The sequence below is a fragment of the Rhinatrema bivittatum genome, chromosome 11 (assembly GCF_901001135.1).
Source record: "Rhinatrema bivittatum chromosome 11, aRhiBiv1.1, whole genome shotgun sequence".
In the NCBI taxonomy this organism is placed as follows: domain Eukaryota; kingdom Metazoa; phylum Chordata; class Amphibia; order Gymnophiona; family Rhinatrematidae; genus Rhinatrema; species Rhinatrema bivittatum.
The window spans coordinates 78,305,977-78,323,895 of record NC_042625.1 but is presented as its reverse complement, the minus strand read 5'-3'; the positions used below and the strand labels follow the sequence as shown (position 1 = coordinate 78,323,895).

The 17,919-nt window shown below is 49.6% G+C and overlaps 2 protein-coding genes across 2 annotated transcripts; one reads left to right on the top strand and one right to left on the bottom strand.

The window, feature by feature from the left end:
- The first annotated feature begins 368 nt into the window (after nucleotides 1-368).
- LOC115073138 (mRNA decay activator protein ZFP36-like) lies at nucleotides 369-5,007 on the top strand. Its single transcript, XM_029571337.1, has 2 exons — nucleotides 369-496; nucleotides 3,992-5,007. Exons 1-2 carry the CDS (start codon nucleotides 443-445, stop codon nucleotides 4,952-4,954), a joined length of 1,017 nt encoding a protein of 338 aa, XP_029427197.1. The 5' UTR covers nucleotides 369-442; the 3' UTR covers nucleotides 4,955-5,007.
- A 4,368-nt stretch (nucleotides 5,008-9,375) lies between these two features.
- Nucleotides 9,376-16,895, bottom strand: LOC115073412 (transmembrane protein 229B-like). The gene is made up of 2 exons (XM_029571816.1): nucleotides 16,708-16,895; nucleotides 9,376-11,710 (listed from the first exon to the last, which is right to left on the bottom strand). The coding sequence occupies exon 2, from the start codon at nucleotides 11,706-11,708 to the stop codon at nucleotides 11,220-11,222; it is 489 nt and encodes a 162-aa protein (XP_029427676.1). The 5' UTR covers nucleotides 11,709-11,710; nucleotides 16,708-16,895; the 3' UTR covers nucleotides 9,376-11,219.
- Nucleotides 16,896-17,919: the final 1,024 nt, after the last annotated feature.

The following is a 17,919-nucleotide window of genomic DNA, read 5'->3' as shown; positions in this document are numbered from 1 at the left end:
GTTCGCTGCCGCAGGATGCTTGTGTTGAGCGTCCATTTTGGTAACCCGCACGCAGCCACGTCTCCAGGGCGCCCCGAGGCCAAGGACACGCTAGGGGCACACAGTTTATCCCTAGCGCGGCCTTTTTACTCCAGAGGGTCATTTGATTATTGTGTCGGGTGCCCGGGGAGGTGGATGTGCGTGCGTGGAAAAAACGGGCGCCCGGTTTGGACATAACGTTTCTCCAGGCACTTTGTCGCATCGGCCTCTATAAGAGCAGAGAGCAGGTGCAGAAGGGGGGAGGTTCTTGTCCCTGCCCAGGCCCCACCCATCCAGTGATGGATGGACTAAAAGGATAAGCCTGGATAAAGCCGGGGCTAGCGGCTTCAGAGCAACAGAGCCACACAGGGTGCCTTAAAAGGGGACAGTGCTTTGCCTGCGCTCCTGAGCCCCTTACCCCACAATGCCCTCGGATCTCCTAAGCCCGTTCCTGGAGCTGGACCTGGATTTATGCGAGGTAAATGCAATGCAAAGGCCTGTATAAAGGGGGCGGTTTAAGAAGTCCCAGGAAGAGATGAGTCCCTTTTCTTTGTGAGTGGGATCCGGGCTGAGATTCCAGCAGCTGCCTGGGTGCACAGAGAGACTCTGTGGGGCGGGTAGGGGTGCTGCGAGACTGTGGGCGACTGGTGAACCCTTGCAGGTTGTTCTGTTTGTTAGGGGGTACTATTCAGTGCCAGATTTGGGCATAAATTAGCTGAAATACAGCGTGGGGCTTCAGCATGACTTAATCTGGCCTGTTGGGGCTATCTCGCTTTCTGTAGTCCCATTAATAGGTTGTTGAGCTGAAGCTCCTCTGGTTCTCATGTCTTGGCTGTCTCAGCTCAGAGCTGGGGAAATGGCAGCGACACTGGACCCTGCACCATTTTCTCTTAAATTCTGGAGGTTTGTTTTTTTCCCCACATAATTACAACCCCCCCATCCCAAAAGAAAATTGTCATTTTATAGTTCCATGCACCAGCCCCATCCCCTGAGATTTTGGAAAACTGCAAAAAAAAAAAAAAAGTTTTCTTTTTTTTTGGCACGGTAGAGGCTGAGACTCGTTTAGGGACCACCAGCCTTACAGACTTGGCACCTTGCTAGGAGGAAGGACTGGAGGCTGCAGATATGTGCTGGGCACATCTTTGAGAGTACAGCTGAGTTATGTTCAATCGGGCTGAAATCCTGTTTGAAATCTGATAGAAGTGAACTTAAATACTTAAAACTCTAAAGTGTACGGAAGGACTCGGCTGCAGGTGAAGCAGTGCTGATAATAAATGTTTTGCTATTCTCATCTCTCCCTGCTTTTTTCCACTGAAGCTCCTTTTTATCCCTGCCCAGGGCTCAGGCGGGTCTATGATCCCCTACTCAATAAAGATTATTTCTACAGGCAAAGAAAGGACCAGGTCATTTCTAGCTGTTCTTTAGGGAAAGAAGGAAAAAATGCACCTTCTGTCCATCGGTCTGTGGCCCGGTATCAGTGGGGAAGGCATAGGCGCTGCCAACGAGCCGGTGGCAGTTGAATAATGCCCTAACCTCCCCTGTTGCCTGTGTAGTTTGAAAGACCTGGGCCTCCCTCGCCAATAACATTTGCAAAGCCAAGAAAGCAAACGGGAGCAAAGGGGCTTGTGTTTAGCATTGAGGCTTTTATTGCATTTGCCATTGGCTTAATTAAATGTACAACTGTAAAATCTCATAAATAAACCCAACCCGTCATCCACAGAGTCCCAATCTGGACAGGACGGAAGTGGGAGGCTTCCCGTGGTCCATCCTGACCTTTACAGATGGTGCCTTCCTGCATCGTGAGGGGGAACTTCCACGTCTGAAGACGCCAAACTGTACAGGGTTGGAACAAATAGATGATGCCCTCCCCTCCGGAAAGAGAGAGTGTGGAGAGGGATTGGGGTAAAGGAACGGGGTTGGATAGCGTTCAGAAAGGACCTGGGATCTTGCCGGGGAGGGGAGGGCGGAACTAGGGTGCAGGGAAGGTCCAGGATCTTAGTGGCCACAGCTCTATAAAGCTGGGAGGGGGCAGGGAAAGGGTCCAGGGAGCAGCACCAGTATTAGAGACACTGGAAGGAGCTTGGTAGCAAGCCTGTCCTCCCTCCCCCCAGGTCCTATTCTGCCGCTTCCCACCAACCTGGTCTTCTCCTTCCCCGCCCTCGGCCATGACAGAATAACTTGACAAATCGGTGCCAAGCCTGTCCGGGGGGGGGGCCGTGTTCACAGGCACTGCGGTGTTTCCCTCCCACCTCATGCATGGATGGCCTGTGCTGGAGGAAGGGAGTGCTGCTCTTGCAGGGCCTGCGAGCATCTGCCTCCGGACAGGCTCTGGACTGAATTTTCTTGCTGTCTCTGCTGCTATCTGAAGGCTTCCACTGGGGCTATGTTTCTTTCAGCTCCAGGATGGCGACAGTGGGCCTGCAAGATCTCTCGTGGTGCGAGGGTCCTGGGCAATTGCCCTGCTTGATCTCTTCCCCTTCTTCCTCCCCCATACCATGGGCTCTGGCAAGGAACTGAGGGCATAGGTCCAGGGATCTTAATGACCAAAGCTGTGACTGCAGACCACAGGAGGGGGAGAGATGTAGGGTCCGGAGAAGGGCGTGAGGGGAAAGACCCCAGCTTGTAGGAGCCACAGTCCTTTTGCTTTCGCTCGTGTTCGTGTCTCAAGCTAGAAGGGTTTTTTTTCCGAAACCATGCACACGCGATCATGTCAGTCTTTGATCGGTCAGTTTGGGTGTGTAGGTGCCTCAGGCACCACTTTGCTGACCTGTTTAAATGGGCCCCTCCTGGAGTTCCAGATCTCTTTTATAGTCTTTCATTCCAGACCATCAGTCGTAGCCAAGGGCGCAACGCTGGTCATGAAATTCTTACGACGTAGAGCTCTAAGATCACATGGTGGGTGCCTTGAGACTTTCCCTCTGCCGCGATCTTTCTCAGTGGCCTGCTTCCTTCCTCCTGGTATCAGATGCCGGTGGGTGAGTACGGGCCCTCCTATGGTGCTGCTTTGGACGCTCCACAACAGCTGTCCTTTCCAAAAGGATTCATTTTCTTGGTATGGACAGTTTGGGAGGTGTAGACTCTTCTCTGGGGCTGCACAAGGCTGTGGTGGTGGGTTGCAGAGCAGTTGGGTTGGCTCCCCGCTCTGAGATGACCAATTTTCAGAAGATGTTCTTACAAGACACTGACATTTCTCTTTTGTCTTTCTGGTTTACATGGAAAAAATATCTGTGCATTTGTTGCAGACGGGGTAAGTCACACAAAGAGGTTGAATTAGCCCAAGTTTGAAACTTGTGAAGGCTAAAAGCAATCATCAGGTCTTCAGTCCTGGCTACCGTCCTTTCATGCATTTTTCATTTGTATTCACACCAATCATCTTTAAAAAAAATCAGTCTAAAGTGGAGAGAATTTCTCCCATTTACTGACCTCATGCTTGGATCAGAAAGGGCCAGGCATTCAGAGGGAAATTAAAAGCTCAATAGGGGAACAGTTTTGTAGGTGGATGGGAATATTCAGTAAGGGAGCTAGGAGAGAAGCAAGAATCATTCCCCGTCCTGGGCACATTTTTGTCGCCCCTGAGTAGGCAGGGAACAGGTGATTAGCCCATTGGATTCCTTCCCAGGGACGTTTAGTTTGCTTTGGACTTCTCAGTGTTGGAGGTGATCTTGACCAGGCTGACATGAAGTCTGTTCTTATTATAATAAAGCGGGAGAGTGCTCGGTGACCATTAGTCTGTTCCCAACAGTGCCAAAGTCCTTTCCCGCAGATCATTGGTGTCTATGAAGCCTTTCGCACTGCTTGGGGTTGGTTATTGAAAAGGACTGCTGACAGCAGAGCCCTTCGAGAGGCTGATTCATTGCCTTCTCTTAATGGCTCTGTTTTCTGAGTACAAAGCCATACAAAGTTGTGACCGCAGAATGTGGGGGGCAGGTCTGGGCGAACCTTCATTTCATGACCTCCTCTCTTTTCTCCCCAGAATTTCCTGTCACTGCGTGTGCTGGGGGAACCAGGCTCGGAGGGGAAGAGTGCTGGGTCTCCACGGGGGCCCCTGCAGCGCACGCACTCTGCCCACCCCGCCAGCACAGAGCAGCTAGGAAGCAGCGGCAGCAGCATCTCCTTCTGGCCGGTGCAGAGCCCCTGGAGCCGGGCCGCTGAGCTGCCCTGCAGCAGCCTCCTGCACCGCATCCCCTTCCAGGTGGACCGCTCCGTCAGCATGATTGAGGGACCCAGCGCAGGTACTGGCTCCCACTACAAGACGGAGCTGTTCCAGAGCTTCCGGGAAAGCAGTGCCTGCAGCTCCACTGCCCGCTGTAGGTTCGTCCATGGATTGCAGGAGCTGCACAATGCCGACCGCCAGCTGAAGTGCCAGGCAGTGCCCTGCCACGCCTTCCACACATCCGGTTACTGCCTGTATGGGGCTCTCTGCCACTTCCTCCACCAGGCCGGGGAGCAGGAACCAGAGGCACCGCTCCGAAGTCGCAGCCCGAGCTTTGCTGAGCTGATCTCCCTCTACCCCCCAGAGACCCTGTGCCACAGCTGCATGGAACCCCCATCCTGCTGCTCCCCAGAAACCCCGCAGAATGGGTGCAGCCAGCCGATCTCTTCCTCACTCTCCTCACAGTCACCACCGCTCCCCTCCTCCGTCTGCAGTGAGGGTGGCTTTTCATGCAGCAAAACCTCCCTTGGCACCCAGGGCCTTTTCACGGGTGCTCGCCGAGGAACAGAGTTCGGCTCTTTCCTGGGTGGGATGCAGGCTAAGGCTGCCCTGAAGGATCCTGCGGGCTGCAGCACCCTCCCACCGGGCCTCCGGTGGCACCGGAGCCACTCGTGGGACTCACTTTCTGACCAAGACAGTTACAGCAGCGGTGGCTCTGAGTCTCCGGGGCCCGGAGTGGGTGGCCTCTGGCTCCCCATCTTCAGCAGGATCTCCTTGGAGTGAATGGGCCAATCCTCCTGCAGATGCAGGGCGGGCAAGGGTTTTCAGTGAGTGTGTACAGGGTGGGGGAATCCACGGAGCAGAGGTTGCTGGGGTGGGGGAGGGGGCTGGGGTGGAAGTGGGATCTTTGTCAGCGAATCTACGGATGGATATTAAGAGGGGAATATCGGCAGGGGGGAATGAAGAAACGTGGATCTATATTCAGGCAACAACCAACAAGGACTGAATTACATAGTCTGGATAAACAGATAAGCATGGGTGTAGCTTGCTTATTGCGGTGATTAATACCCCTAACTAATTAAGCTAGATATTTCACTTAGATGCAGTTCCAACACTGCTCTCTACATTAATGGCGGGGGTGGAAGGGAAATAGAACCAAATAGGTTACTAAGGGCCAAGAGTAACAGATAAGTATGAGAGAAAAAAAAAAAGTGCAAAAGCTTGCTGGGCAGACTGGATGGGCCGTTTGGTCTTCTTCTGCCGTCATTTCTATGTTTCTAGGTTAAGAGAAAGCATGTGTCACTTCATCATAGTCTCGAGGTGGGGGGTGGGTGCCATTTCCTTTTCTCGTAGGTCCCAGCAGCACATTGCCAGTGCTCACACATTGCCAGCTGTACAGCCCCCCCTAGAAACTTCCCCCCTCCTCCCCCAGCTCCGATAGATGCCCTCTGCAGCTGCACCAATTCCTGGCTATCAGAAGACAGAAGCCCCTTTGGCCCACTCAGTCCGTCCAGTTGCCCTCAGCTGTCAGGTCTGTCAGCAGGGGACACCGGTGGTGCTTGCAGTTTTCCCTCTTACTTCATCTTCCTAGACCTCGTTCCGCCCTGGTCGCCGCGACGTCCACTTTCTAAACCAGTTTGTGATGGGGACTGTGTCCCCGTTCTTAGGGGGCGGACGGATGCACCCAGCAGAGGAATGGAGTCTCTTTTTGTATGTAGCAGGAAGCCCAGCAGTCTCTCTCACCGGCAGGATGGTGGGGCTGGCCCTTTCACAAGGCACAAGCCCCTACCTAGGTTCCTACCCGGTCACTAAGGACTTGTCCCTGGGGGGGTCTCAGTGACAGAAGGCGGAAAACCAGGCAACCAACAGGGTATGAGCCCTAAACCCCACAGCTGCCCACAGAAGAGGCAGCAATATATCATTATTTTTACCCAGAAAAATGGGTGATAACGGGAGTGCATGGTACCAGAGTGCCAAGATACCGTATCCCCGCGTGACAGAGAGGGTCAGGTGTACCCTCACCTCGTGGAGGGTGCTGTCTTCCAACTCACCATCACCCCTTTCACACACAGGACCTCAGTCCACCCACTAAACGTCCTGTTTGGGCGCATCTGAGATTGTGGTATTCCAGGTGAAGGTAAAAATTTGAAGAAGAAAAAAAAAATCCCCAAGATCCAGAGATGACTTATTCCTTCCTGACCCCAAGTCCCTGGATCAGATAAGGGAAGAGATATCCCTCCCCCCCCCCCCCCCCCCATGCTGCTGTGCTTCCAAATCAAAGTCCTCCATCCCAGAGGAAGCAGCTCAGGATACTGCAGAGCACCCAGAATAGATTTTCTTGTGTATTAACAAACAACAATAAAAAAAAGAATAATGTAGACATTAGTGAGAATAATTTCAGTGTTGCTAGCAGATGAGCCTTGTTTTCTACCGAAGCATTTTCCTGTTGTTTATCCATTGCTTTCTTGATTTCAAAACTGATTTTCTGTTGGAAATGTCAGATTATCTTTAACCTTTTGTATTCTGGTTATTGTCATTTTTTTTTCCGGGTTGGCAGGCTCGGTGTCCTGCACAATCTGCTCTGTTTATTTCTTCCCATGTTGCAATAAAATGTAAGCCCAGGCTGGCATGATTTCTTTCGATCAGTATTGTGTGAGTAGTGCCTGAACTCTCCCCTCCCTAGCTCACCTTAAACTGAGACGACACCCCCCCCCCCGTGCCTGTGGCCTGCTGAAGGGAACCGGTCCCAGTGCACCTACACAAACAATTCCCACACTATCCAACTTTTATTATTTTTTTCTTCTTCTATTATGGTACTGTATCTTTGTCCTTGAAGGCTCCCCCTGCTCATACTCCTTCTGCGATGAATCTTTAAGTAATTGAGGGGATGCCGCTGTGCTGATCATCATCAGAAACTCCAGACAGGCACCTGTACACCTAAAGCCTAGATTCACTCAGCTGTCTGTGCTGTAATCTCCATCAGTCGCCCCCTCCCCCCCACCCCGTGTGTGTGTGTGTGTGTGTGTGTAGGGGGGGGGTGGTGGAGCTTGCAGGACTGCTGCCCCTGCTGAATGGGTTCTGAGGAGGGCTGCTGTTGGAGTGTAGGGAAGAGACGCTTCACCCTCTTTCAGGTCAGGAGATGAAAGGATCTGGCCTGCAGCCCCGGGGCGAAGGTGGAAATTCTCTCGGTGGGCTCTGAGAGCGCCGACATCTCGCCTCGGGTGATTGTATCTGGGAAATAAATAATCCCTTCTCTTTACCTCTGACTCTGAACACTTGGAAGCTTTTGATTTCCCACCCATCACTCATTTCAGTTGAAATAGAAACCCCCCCCGCTCACGTGGAGAAAGAAAATCCCTTTGAATAATACATGTAAACCCACTTCAGTACTGGGAGAAAGGTGGGAGGATGAGCTCGAGGTCAGCGGCGTGGGATTAAAAGCCAGAGGAGAACTAAAAGGTGACATGTTTGGCAGATGAATCAAACCGCGCACTGGGTGCCCGCCCCCTCCACCCATTCAGGAAGAATTTTCCCAGACCCGCAGTGTCCTGGCCTGTGGTGGGAGAATGGGCTCTTTCTCTGCTCACAATGCCTAGCAAACATCTGTTCCCCGGGTCTGCAAACAAAGGGGAGAAAGAAAGCCCCCCTCCCCCCCCCACCCCAATCAAATCTTCACCTCAAAGCACAACCCCCCCCCCCCCGGATCCTGGTCTTTTAAAACCAGATTGATTTCATCCAGATCAGGGTGGGGGGGGGGGGGCTGAGAGAGGAAGGGGCCTTGCATTGCTAATGCTAGGAGCCCTTTCTGCAGGGTAGTTTGCTCCCAGCTCTGTCCTCAGAGGGTTGCGGGCTGCCTCCAAAAAGCATTCAGATGTCTTGGCTTGGCAATTGCAATAAGGGGCTGAGTCTGGAAGATTTTTATCCCATTAAGTGGTCAAAGGAAAGAATTACAAACTACAGGAGAGAAATTAAGACAATCCTCGGATTCTGGTGATGCTCAATATTGGCTCTAGTCAGATCACATTTCTGGCCGGGTCACAGCTCACAATATACTGTAGTTTGCTTCTGCCATTTCTCCACTTTCCCCCAGGATTATGCAGTTTTTCCTGCTCATTCTTGTGTGGGGAGTCTTTTATTTTCTCTGTCACTTTTGGGAAATGTTCGGGAGGAAATGCATTTCTGTTTCTATCTCTTCAGGCTTCTCAAGGTTTCCACCTTAATTGTAGTTTGCACTTTTCTAGCTCTAATTTGAGTTCACCTATTTTGTATTTGAGGAGGGTCTTCCTCGTGTGTGACAGAGTTGAGATTTTCTGCTAGCATGTTGGGTCTGTGCAGGGATCTGTAGCAGTCCGGCTTGTTCTCTTTTTCCCAGTAGGAGGTACACTGGGGTTTTAGGGCCTGCTGTAATATTTGCAGTCTTGCCTTTTCATAGGTAGGGTTCTGGGAGTCTGTGCTGTTTTAGTATGGTAGGTTTGCTTACATACTGTTAATGTTACAACGTTATTGTTAAATTTTGAACTTATGTACACTGTTCCAAGTTTCATAACCTTGTTCTATGTAATGCCTTTTGGCAATTTTCATGTTCTGTTTCAATGTAAACCGATGTGATCTTTATTTCATATAGGAACACCGGTATATAAAAATCTAAAAATAAATAAATAAATAAATACTGTAGGTACTGAGCTTCTTTTCTGTAGGGTTGGTGCCTGGTAGCAGAGGGAGTTTGTGTGACTGTTTATTAAGCTGACACCAGAATTTGAATATTCTTTTTAGCCTCCGTTCTAAAGGAAATGAGGCTTATCAGATTCTACTGATGTCTTGGGTGTGTGTGTGTGTCTGTATCCCCTTACAACTTTTAAACAGCTGGACCTAGCTCTAGCAAACTGCTGTGAAGCTAGGTCCTGGGGGTCAGCAGGACGTGATTAGACCATTTGAGCTTTAAAAGTTGCCAGTGCTCTTGGGGGTAACATTGTTTGGTGAGTAGTAAGGGAAAACATCCTTGTTCTACTCTTCATAGGGAAGGGAGAAGAAGTGGAGGGGAGCTAAGGAAGTAGGGCAAGATTTGTAGCTGCTTTTGTGCACAACCTCTATGCACCCGAGGCAGGACGCCGGGAGGTTGCTGCTCTGCCTGCCAGCCTGCCTATCAAGGACAACTGCGCCACCTGCTGTCTGCTCCTTGAATGACACCCAAACACTCCAGGGGCTGATGTGTAGCTGTACCACTTTTATTTGTAGAATTAGTGCGAACAGCACGCAGTTGTATTTCTTTGTTTCTTTATGAATATATAAATTATTATATTTACTTCTGTCTCATAATACAAAAATTCAAATAAGCACTGTTCTTAGTTTTGCATATTGTCACAATAACCTTAATAAAAAATAAATAAGAAAAGTTATATTAAATTACTTGCCTCCCCTGCCCTCAGCTCTTTACATAGGGTTCCTTTTTTCCCCAAAGACACAGAAATGGGTGAAAAGCCTTGCTTGTCTCCTTCACCAAAGTCACATTTCTTTCCGTTGACGAGCATGTTTCAACCTGTGAGCTGGACTCGTGCAATGGGCAGACAATAAGGTATTGCATGGTCTGCTCCTCCTCACAATCACAGATCTCAGTTCTGGCAGATTTATCCCCATTTTGCCAGGTCGGCTCTGGAGCTGCCGCTGTAGCTACAGAGACTGCAGTTGCTCTCTTCCTCCTCTGCTGCTGCAGGAAGCTGCACAGTCGCTCTGATGATGCCCAGGCTAATCCCAGCGCCAAGACCTCAGGCCCTTAATGTATTAGATACTATATGTTCATTTTATTTTGTGTTTGAGTTTTTTTTTGGCAGGCTCAGTAGCAGTTAATGGAGCTGCTGCTCTGACAGAGTCTTTCTGATGCCATTGCAGCTTGGACCACAGGCCTCAACTCTTCCCTGTGCTGTCATCATCATGCAAGATAGGAAGGAGAAGTTTTTAAATGCAGCAAGAGAAGGGCTAGGAAAAGGAACAGGATCAGATCTAAGGTTGTTGTTTTTTTTCAATATAATACAGGTTTGTATCTGCTTATTGCTTCACATCCCATCTCCCAAGAGCTTTTTTTGTCATTTTATGTGGTGGAAGGAGACTTGATGGGTGCCTGGGGCCACTTCATTTCTCCCGCACATACTCTCCCCTTCCCTTGCATTACAATCCTGTTGATGCAGAGAGTCTGAATCATGCTGGCTGGAGAGAGGGGTCTGTGGACCCCCTCTGAGCCAGGCAGCAGAATATTAACCCCACACTGTGCCTGTTCCCCCTTTCAGCCAAAAGGCCAAGAAGAGAAGCGTTGTCAGCTCAGGGGGGCCCAGGCCCTGCACTCCATTCTTAGTCATAAGAAGGTAACATGAACATTGTGACAAGGAAAAGCACTAGCATCAGATCCCAGAGCAGCCTAGGAGCTCGCCGGGAAGCAGGGCAGCGAGCAGATGAGAGGCATCGCAGGTATGAAGAGGGTTACAGAACACTAAAAGGTAGCGCTGACGCATTAGCATAAAGTTTCAATAATCAGGCACCACCAATGGCCAAGTCAACCCAAATCCTGGTCAAATTAGCAGCAAGTTGCTCCTTTCCGAGCTAGAGCAGAGAGGAGGCTCGGGGCTCTCACAGAAACAGCCCCTGAATACCAGCTCCTTGTTCTAATGGCTGAGGGAGGAGGTCCCTGACTCACAGATTGCAGTGCAAGATGGATTCCAATGAATATAGCCAGAGCGATGGGACAAGATTGCTGTAGTCCTGCAATGAGGCAGGGGTCCTTTCCACTTCATTGCAGGCCCCTGGGCTACTCTTCCCCTTTCAGCATCCTCTCCTACCAGCCAGCCACATCCACCTCCCCTCCATCCGTCAGCAGATCAAAGCAGCATGGAGAGAAGGGGGATGAGAACAGGCCAGCATAAAGGCAGAAGGAAGGACTGCCAGCAGGGATCAGAACAGGTTCACCCAACCCCTCCAAAGGGGTCCGAGGAAAGGTTCACCTGGCCGCCAGGAAAAAGAGAGGGAATGAACATTTCAAAACGTTCACATTCGAGAACCCTCAGTCAGGATGCTTCATCATAGTCTGTCCTGGGGAGCAAGGCTCCCCATCCTCATCAAAACGCAGGCGGAGTATGTTCCAGATAACCATCTTCTCCAGGATCAGGGTGCCCAGAAACCAGAAGACTGCGTACTCCAGGGCCACTAGCCCCATGATGTCATAGTCAAAGTGGCTGTAGTCCCAGGGGCAGGCATTGAACTGGCGCAGAAGGAAGCCAGTGCTGAACTCCCAGAGGTAGAGCAAAAGTGTGTAGATGAGGCAGCGCACCAGGGTGCCATGGTAGGCCCTCAGCCGCAGGTAAAGCTTCTCCACCACCAGCATGAAGGTGCCATAAATGAAGAGTGCCCAGACGCTGGTGACGCCATGGAACTTCCAGTCCCGCTTCAGCGTGAAGTCCCAGGCTGCCGTGAACATCACCTCGCAGAAGTAGCCATGAATGGCATACATGTACCAACGGGAGAGGGGGCTGAGAGGTTCTGATGCACCCATATCTGAAGAAAAGAGAGAGAGAGAGGATCACAAGGTAAGCATCAGCACCAGGGACAACTGATCATTCTGCTCAACCAATCCCAGCCCCCACCCTGAATCATGTGCCCAATCATTGCATGTGTTATAATGGCATGCCAGAGAGACTGAGCATGGTTCTTTCTTTCTTTCAGGCCGATACAGTACAGTGCGCTATTAGGTATGCCCGCGCAATACAGTAAGTAAAATGTGCAGCCAAGCCGCACATTTTACTTTAAGAAATTAGCACCTACCCAAAGGTAGGCGCTAGTTTCTGCCGGCACAGGGAAAGTGCACAGAAAAGCAGTAAAAACTGCTTTTCTGTGCACCCTCTGACTTAATATAACCATGATATTAAGTCGGAGATCCCCGAAGTGTAAAAAAAGTTAAAAAAAAAAGAAAAATTTTTTTTAAATGGGCCGGCGGCTGTCGGGCTGAAAACCGGATGCTCAATTTTGCTGGCGTCCGGTTTCCGAGCCCATGGCTGTCAGCGGGCTCGAGAACCGACACCGGCAAAATTGAGCGTCAGCTGTCAAACCCGCTGACAGCCGCCGCGCCGGGCTAAAAGGAGGCGGGGTGGGTTTAGGGGTTATTTTTGTGTGCCGCTTTTCCTGCCCTCCCCCAAAACGATAAGAGAACCCCCACGAACAATATCGTGGGGTTTTCCTATCGTTTCGGAGGAGCCCCCGATTTCTGACGATTTTGAAAATATCATCCGATATTTTCTATCATCCGAAGCCCGATTCACATCCCTAGTTCTAAGTGACTAGCAGGAAGTCCAAGTAGTAGGGAATTACAGTAATCAAGGTTTGAGAATATTAGAGATTATAAAACTGTTCTGAAATCTGCTGTGCTTAGTAGGGGTTTCAATCGGCTCAGGATTCGCAGCTTTTAGAAACCAGAGTTGATCAGTTTGCTAATGTGGGCTTTCATCATCAGATTTTCATCTATTTGTGCTCCCAGATTGCTCTCTTGAGTTGCTGGGGATAACTGGCAATTTCCAAGATCTATACCTGGTGGAATAGATTTTAGTGGGTTTCTGTTCAGCCAAATTATTTTTTTTTTTTTAGGGTTCATCGAGAGTTTCAGTTGTGCAAGTCTTTCTTTCATTGTGACCATATATTCAGAAATAAGTGACGCCGTTTTTTTCAAATGATTTTGACAGAGGGATATAGAATTGCAGATCATCGGCATTTTGAAAGAAGTTTAATCCTAGGTCTGTTAGCAATTTGCACATGGGCAGCATTTAGATGTTAAAGAGTGTTGCAGTTAGCGCTGATCCTTGCGGAATGCCTGTTGTGATTTGGAATGTATCGGATGAGTTATTGTCGAGTTTTACTTGGAAAGATCTGTTTGCGAGGAATGAGGTGAACCAACTTAGTACGTTTCCATCAATCCCTATGTTTCTCAGCTGTCAGCGAAGCAGGTCATGGTCAACAGTGTCAAAGGCTGTTGTATGATTCATTAGAGTCAAAGCTCCGTAAAACAGGGTCTGTTAAGGATTGTAGAAGAGTTTCCATTGAGCAATTTTTCTGGAATCCAAATTGGTTAGGATATAGGGGCTCTAGTCTTCTAGATGAGACTAATTGGGTAAGAACTGCTTTTTCAAGAATTTTTTGTTGAGCCGGAGGTGGACTCTTGGCCCAAGGTGGGTTTGACGCTACCCGTAGGGCCCACCGATGGAAGGTGGAGCTGGCTGAGTGACGGAGGCCGGCTGGAGCTTCGTCAATACCAGCCCTCGTTCCCCACAGGTGCCGGGGCCGGCTGGTCTTAGGTGGGCCTCCGTCCAAAGACTCCCAGTAGATGATGTAGGATTCAGCCAGGGGTCAGCAGAGGTAACAGAAGATGAAGGTGAGTCCAGATGAGACAGGGATCCACAGACCAGAGCGCCAATGGAGAGCCATAGGCAAGGGCAGGTGGCGCCTGAGTAATAGAAGGCCGAAGCCTGAAAGGCCAAGTCCAGGGTAATACCAGTAGAAGAGATGAAGAGCAGGCTGTAGTCGGGGCAGGTGGCAGACAAGGACAAGCGGTCAAATTAGCAAGGGTCAAAACCAGAAGTCAATCTGAGTGTGGTCAAGCGTAGCAAGGGTCAAGCCAGAAGTCAATCCAAACATGGTCAAGCATAGCAGGGGTTGAAGCAAGAAGTCAATCCAAACGTGGGTCAAGCCAAATGTGGTCAAGCATAGCAGGGGTCGAAGCCAGAAGTCAGCCTAATGAGGAAGGCAAAGACTGGGTACAGAACAGGAGCAGGAACCAGGAGTGTAGACACGATCAGGAACGTAGTCAGGATCAGGTACAAGCAACGAGCACACGACAAGCAGGGAGACCTGTTGCCAAGGCAAGGAACTAGTGGCTGGGCCCAGCCTTATATACCAGGCCCCAGTGACGTCATCATCCGGGGCCACGGGATAGGTTCCCGCCGCGGCCCCTTTAAAACTCAGCAAGGCGTGCGCGCTCCTAGTGGGCAGCATGGCGCTGGATGGCGGCACCTCCCCACAGCACACGCGGGAGACCCACCGAGGAACCGGGGAGTCTGCAGAGGAGCCGGGGTCAGCAGAGGAAGCTCGGGTGTGCAGGCGGCTACCTACTGCCGCGAGGGAGGTCGAACCGGGAGCAGGAGCTGGAAGCTGAGGATGTGGGCCTGCCGCAGGTGGCACATGCAACATTTTTGCAAGAAAGGTTACGTTAGAGATTGGTCGGTAGTTATCCCAATCACATTTTCCCAATTTATTCTTTAAAATTGGAAGAGCAAGGTTGATTAGCATTGTGATTGTAGGGGTTATGGTTTGGTTTACCTGTTTCAGCGAGGAGGCAGGTATCAGATCAAGTGGATGAGTAGCTGGTTTTAGTTTAGTTATGCTTTTGCTTATCTCCACTTTCGAGACTGTGTCAAATGATGACCATTTATCAAGCGCATTAAGGTCATCCGAAGAGTTAATTGGGTTGGTATAGGTGATTTGCTGTTTCAGACTCAGGATTTTTTCTGTTAATGTGGTTGTGAAGTCATTACATTAAGTTTTTGTGAAGTTATTGTTTGTTGTTTGGAGTGAAGAAGAGTCTTTTATTAGACTCCTAACTGTCTTGAACAGAAGTTTTGAGTTGAAAACAACACCGTGCATTTGTTTTGCATACTAAGTCTTTTTTAGGTTTATTCATTAGTGTTCTGTAGTGGGAAAGGTGTGATTCGTATCTTCTTAGTGATTCATCTGAAGGATTTTTTTGCCAGAGTTTTTCAAGCTACCCACCAAAGGCTGAAGGTAAGTAGCCACTACTCCATCTGTCACAGGAGTCTGTCCCTCCGCCCACCTTACACAGACCCTCTAACAAACTCAGTCACAAGCTAGGGTGGGATGAAGAAAGCAGGCCATTTTCTCCCTGTCTTTCCATCACCCAACAGAGGGAGAGTTCTTGATGCGCTATGCCCTCATCTCGCCACTGGTGCTACACTGGTAAACAGCGATTTCGCCATCTCGCTCACACCTTGACTGTGTTGTGTGAACCAGCGTAAACCAATCAGAACTCTGTATAAAGCTGTTGCATTTTCTCACGCTGTCGAGGTTTCCTTCTGCCCACCCCACAGTGGGTACCCAGCACGATGCCAGGTCTAGTCTCCACCACAGTCCCAGCCCTTCCTCCACCAGCAGCCCAAGAGACCCGGGATGTGCATTTGGAAATTCAGAGAAAGAAGATACATCTCCACCCCAGGAATGAATCAATCACATGTCACAGGTTTAATGTAATTGTAAAACCCTCAGGTTCGATAAACAATACCCCTCCGCCCACCCCTGGCTCAGCAGGCTGGACTGGAAGATAGATCATTATTAAACTCAAAAGGAAATGCCCAGGGTGGATCCCGGTGTGTTGTTTATGTACTGGATTATCCACCTCTCTGCTCGGTTCCTCCATGTCTTCCTCCTCCCTCCCTCACACTTTCCCCTTCAAACAATTAACAATATCCTTTCTGTCATTAGAAAGAACCTCAGGTCCTCTAGTCAGATAAGAAGGGAGGTTTTCACAGGGAAAACCCTCAGCAGCTGAAAAGTCCAAATGCAAAGAGACTTGGTGAAATGAGAAACTCATAGAAACATAGAAATGTGACAGCAGAAAAGAACAAATTGGACCATCCAGTCTGCCCATCAATTGTGCAGGTTACTCCCATGTTTCTCTAAAAGGTAGTAACTACTGCTCTGTGCAGTTATCCCCAAGCCTTAAGATGACCCATAAAAATTGCAGCTAGCAACATTTTTTACTCGGTAATGAGCTTTCTTAAAAATTCAGCCAGTGCTGCTTGATGTGCTTTGCTTGTGGACTTGTCTGTAGAAGCAGTCCTGAAAGGGAATTTCTCCTCCTGGGCATCTAATCAAAGCCACCACTCAGGGCTCCTTTTTAGACCAACTTCAGAAAGAAATACCTATGTTATATGATTACATGGAATGGCAGAATTCCAGATCCTTGGCATGTTGCAATTTGTTCTCTGAACCAACATAAACATTTAGACATGAGGAAGCTTTCTAGACCCCCTGGGTCCCTTCTTAAGTAAGATGTCAAATAATCCAATATTCAAGGACATGCATGGATTGTCAGAACTCTCAGTGGCATCCATCTTGGGGCTCTGGGGACAGTGTGGCTGTCCAGGATTCTCAGTACTTAACTCACCCTGGGGTGCTTGGGGACATGTTTGATTCTTTTACACCAAATCAACAGAGAGAGAGAGAGCGCGAGTGAGCACCTGATATTGCAATTTCAAAGTTTACAGACGTGAGACTGAATATAGCTGGCACAGCCAGAGCACTGCCACTAATTCAGTACCACTCACAGTCCATGCCTCCCATCCTATATGAGCATTCAGGTGTTAAAGAGCCTAAAACGTTTCAGGAGTCATTAACAGCAAAACTATGAGCACAGCCCCGCATCCTCCTGCCAGGGAAAGCAGCCCTCAGCACTGCAGGGAGTAGACAGACTCCAAGATGCGGCATCTGCTCACCTGTCCGCAGTGCTGATACCAGGCAACTGCCACTGGGCTCCCGGTGCCAATATCACCGTTGTCGATCTCCTGCCGCCGGGCTTCTGCTGCAAATCCCGCCACCGCCGTCAATGATGCCCTGCCGATGCAGGTCCCAATACCGCCTCTGTCGACTTCACCTGTCAGCCAGCCCTTTAAAGAAACCTGAGTGACGTCATCCGAGGCCGCCTCTCTTTTTGTGTCTACGTCACCGCGCTCTTACGTGCCAGAAGATCGCTTCTTTCCGCCATCTTGGTTGTGGCGGAATTTGATCTTATCCCAGAGGTTCATCGAGGGGAGGGGGAGGGGCTCAACCTTAACTTACGTGCCTCCTCTGCCCCTCGTTCAGTAATTATTATATTAATGTATAGGACGGTAAACTGGGACATAGGGAGATAACGCGTCTTGGTTTAAAGGTCACACAGACAGAGGAAGAGCTGGGAATTGGAAATGAGACACGGAGGGATAAAGCGACTCTCCTAAGGTCGCACACAGAGGGGCAGAGCCGGGGATTAGAACTATTCAGGTTCTCCTAGGCTGTAGTCTACATTCCTGATCCTAAAAGTCAGGATCTCAGCCGCCAATTGGAAAAAGTTAGATTTGCATTAGTGGCAGTTCACCCAACCACCTAAACTGCGTAAAGATGAAGTGAAGGGATAGTTTTGTGGGTCTGCTAAGAGCAGTCAGGAATAAGAAGTAAGGAGAAAATTCCGAGTAGGAAGTTCGGATTTATTCCGACGTCAGCATCCCATTAGTTTCATGTGCTCTTGGAGATTGCTGTCCAACCGGGATTTGTAACCTCAGACTTTAAGGAGAAAGACAATCTCACCATTTACTAAGGTGATCGTGATCACATTTATTTGCTTTCTTTAAGGTGATTTTTTTTTTAAAAACCTGACTTGCACTGAAATTAGGGACTGCGCGAATATGTCGGGCTCACATGCGCTGAGCGGATATGTCCCTAAATGCCATTACATGCATTCTCAGAGCTGGGCACAGGCATTACAGAACTTTAAACAGAAATTTGCATGTAAATACGCGATCGGGAGCGCACTGAGGCCCCCCGATCGCGTAATTTTAATTCTGCTATGGATGGCGTGTAAGTCAAAAAAGAAAATTAACAAGCCATTTCGGAGGGGTTTAATGGGTCAGGAGTAAATGGGAAGGCTATCAAACGAGGGGGGGAGGAGGTCC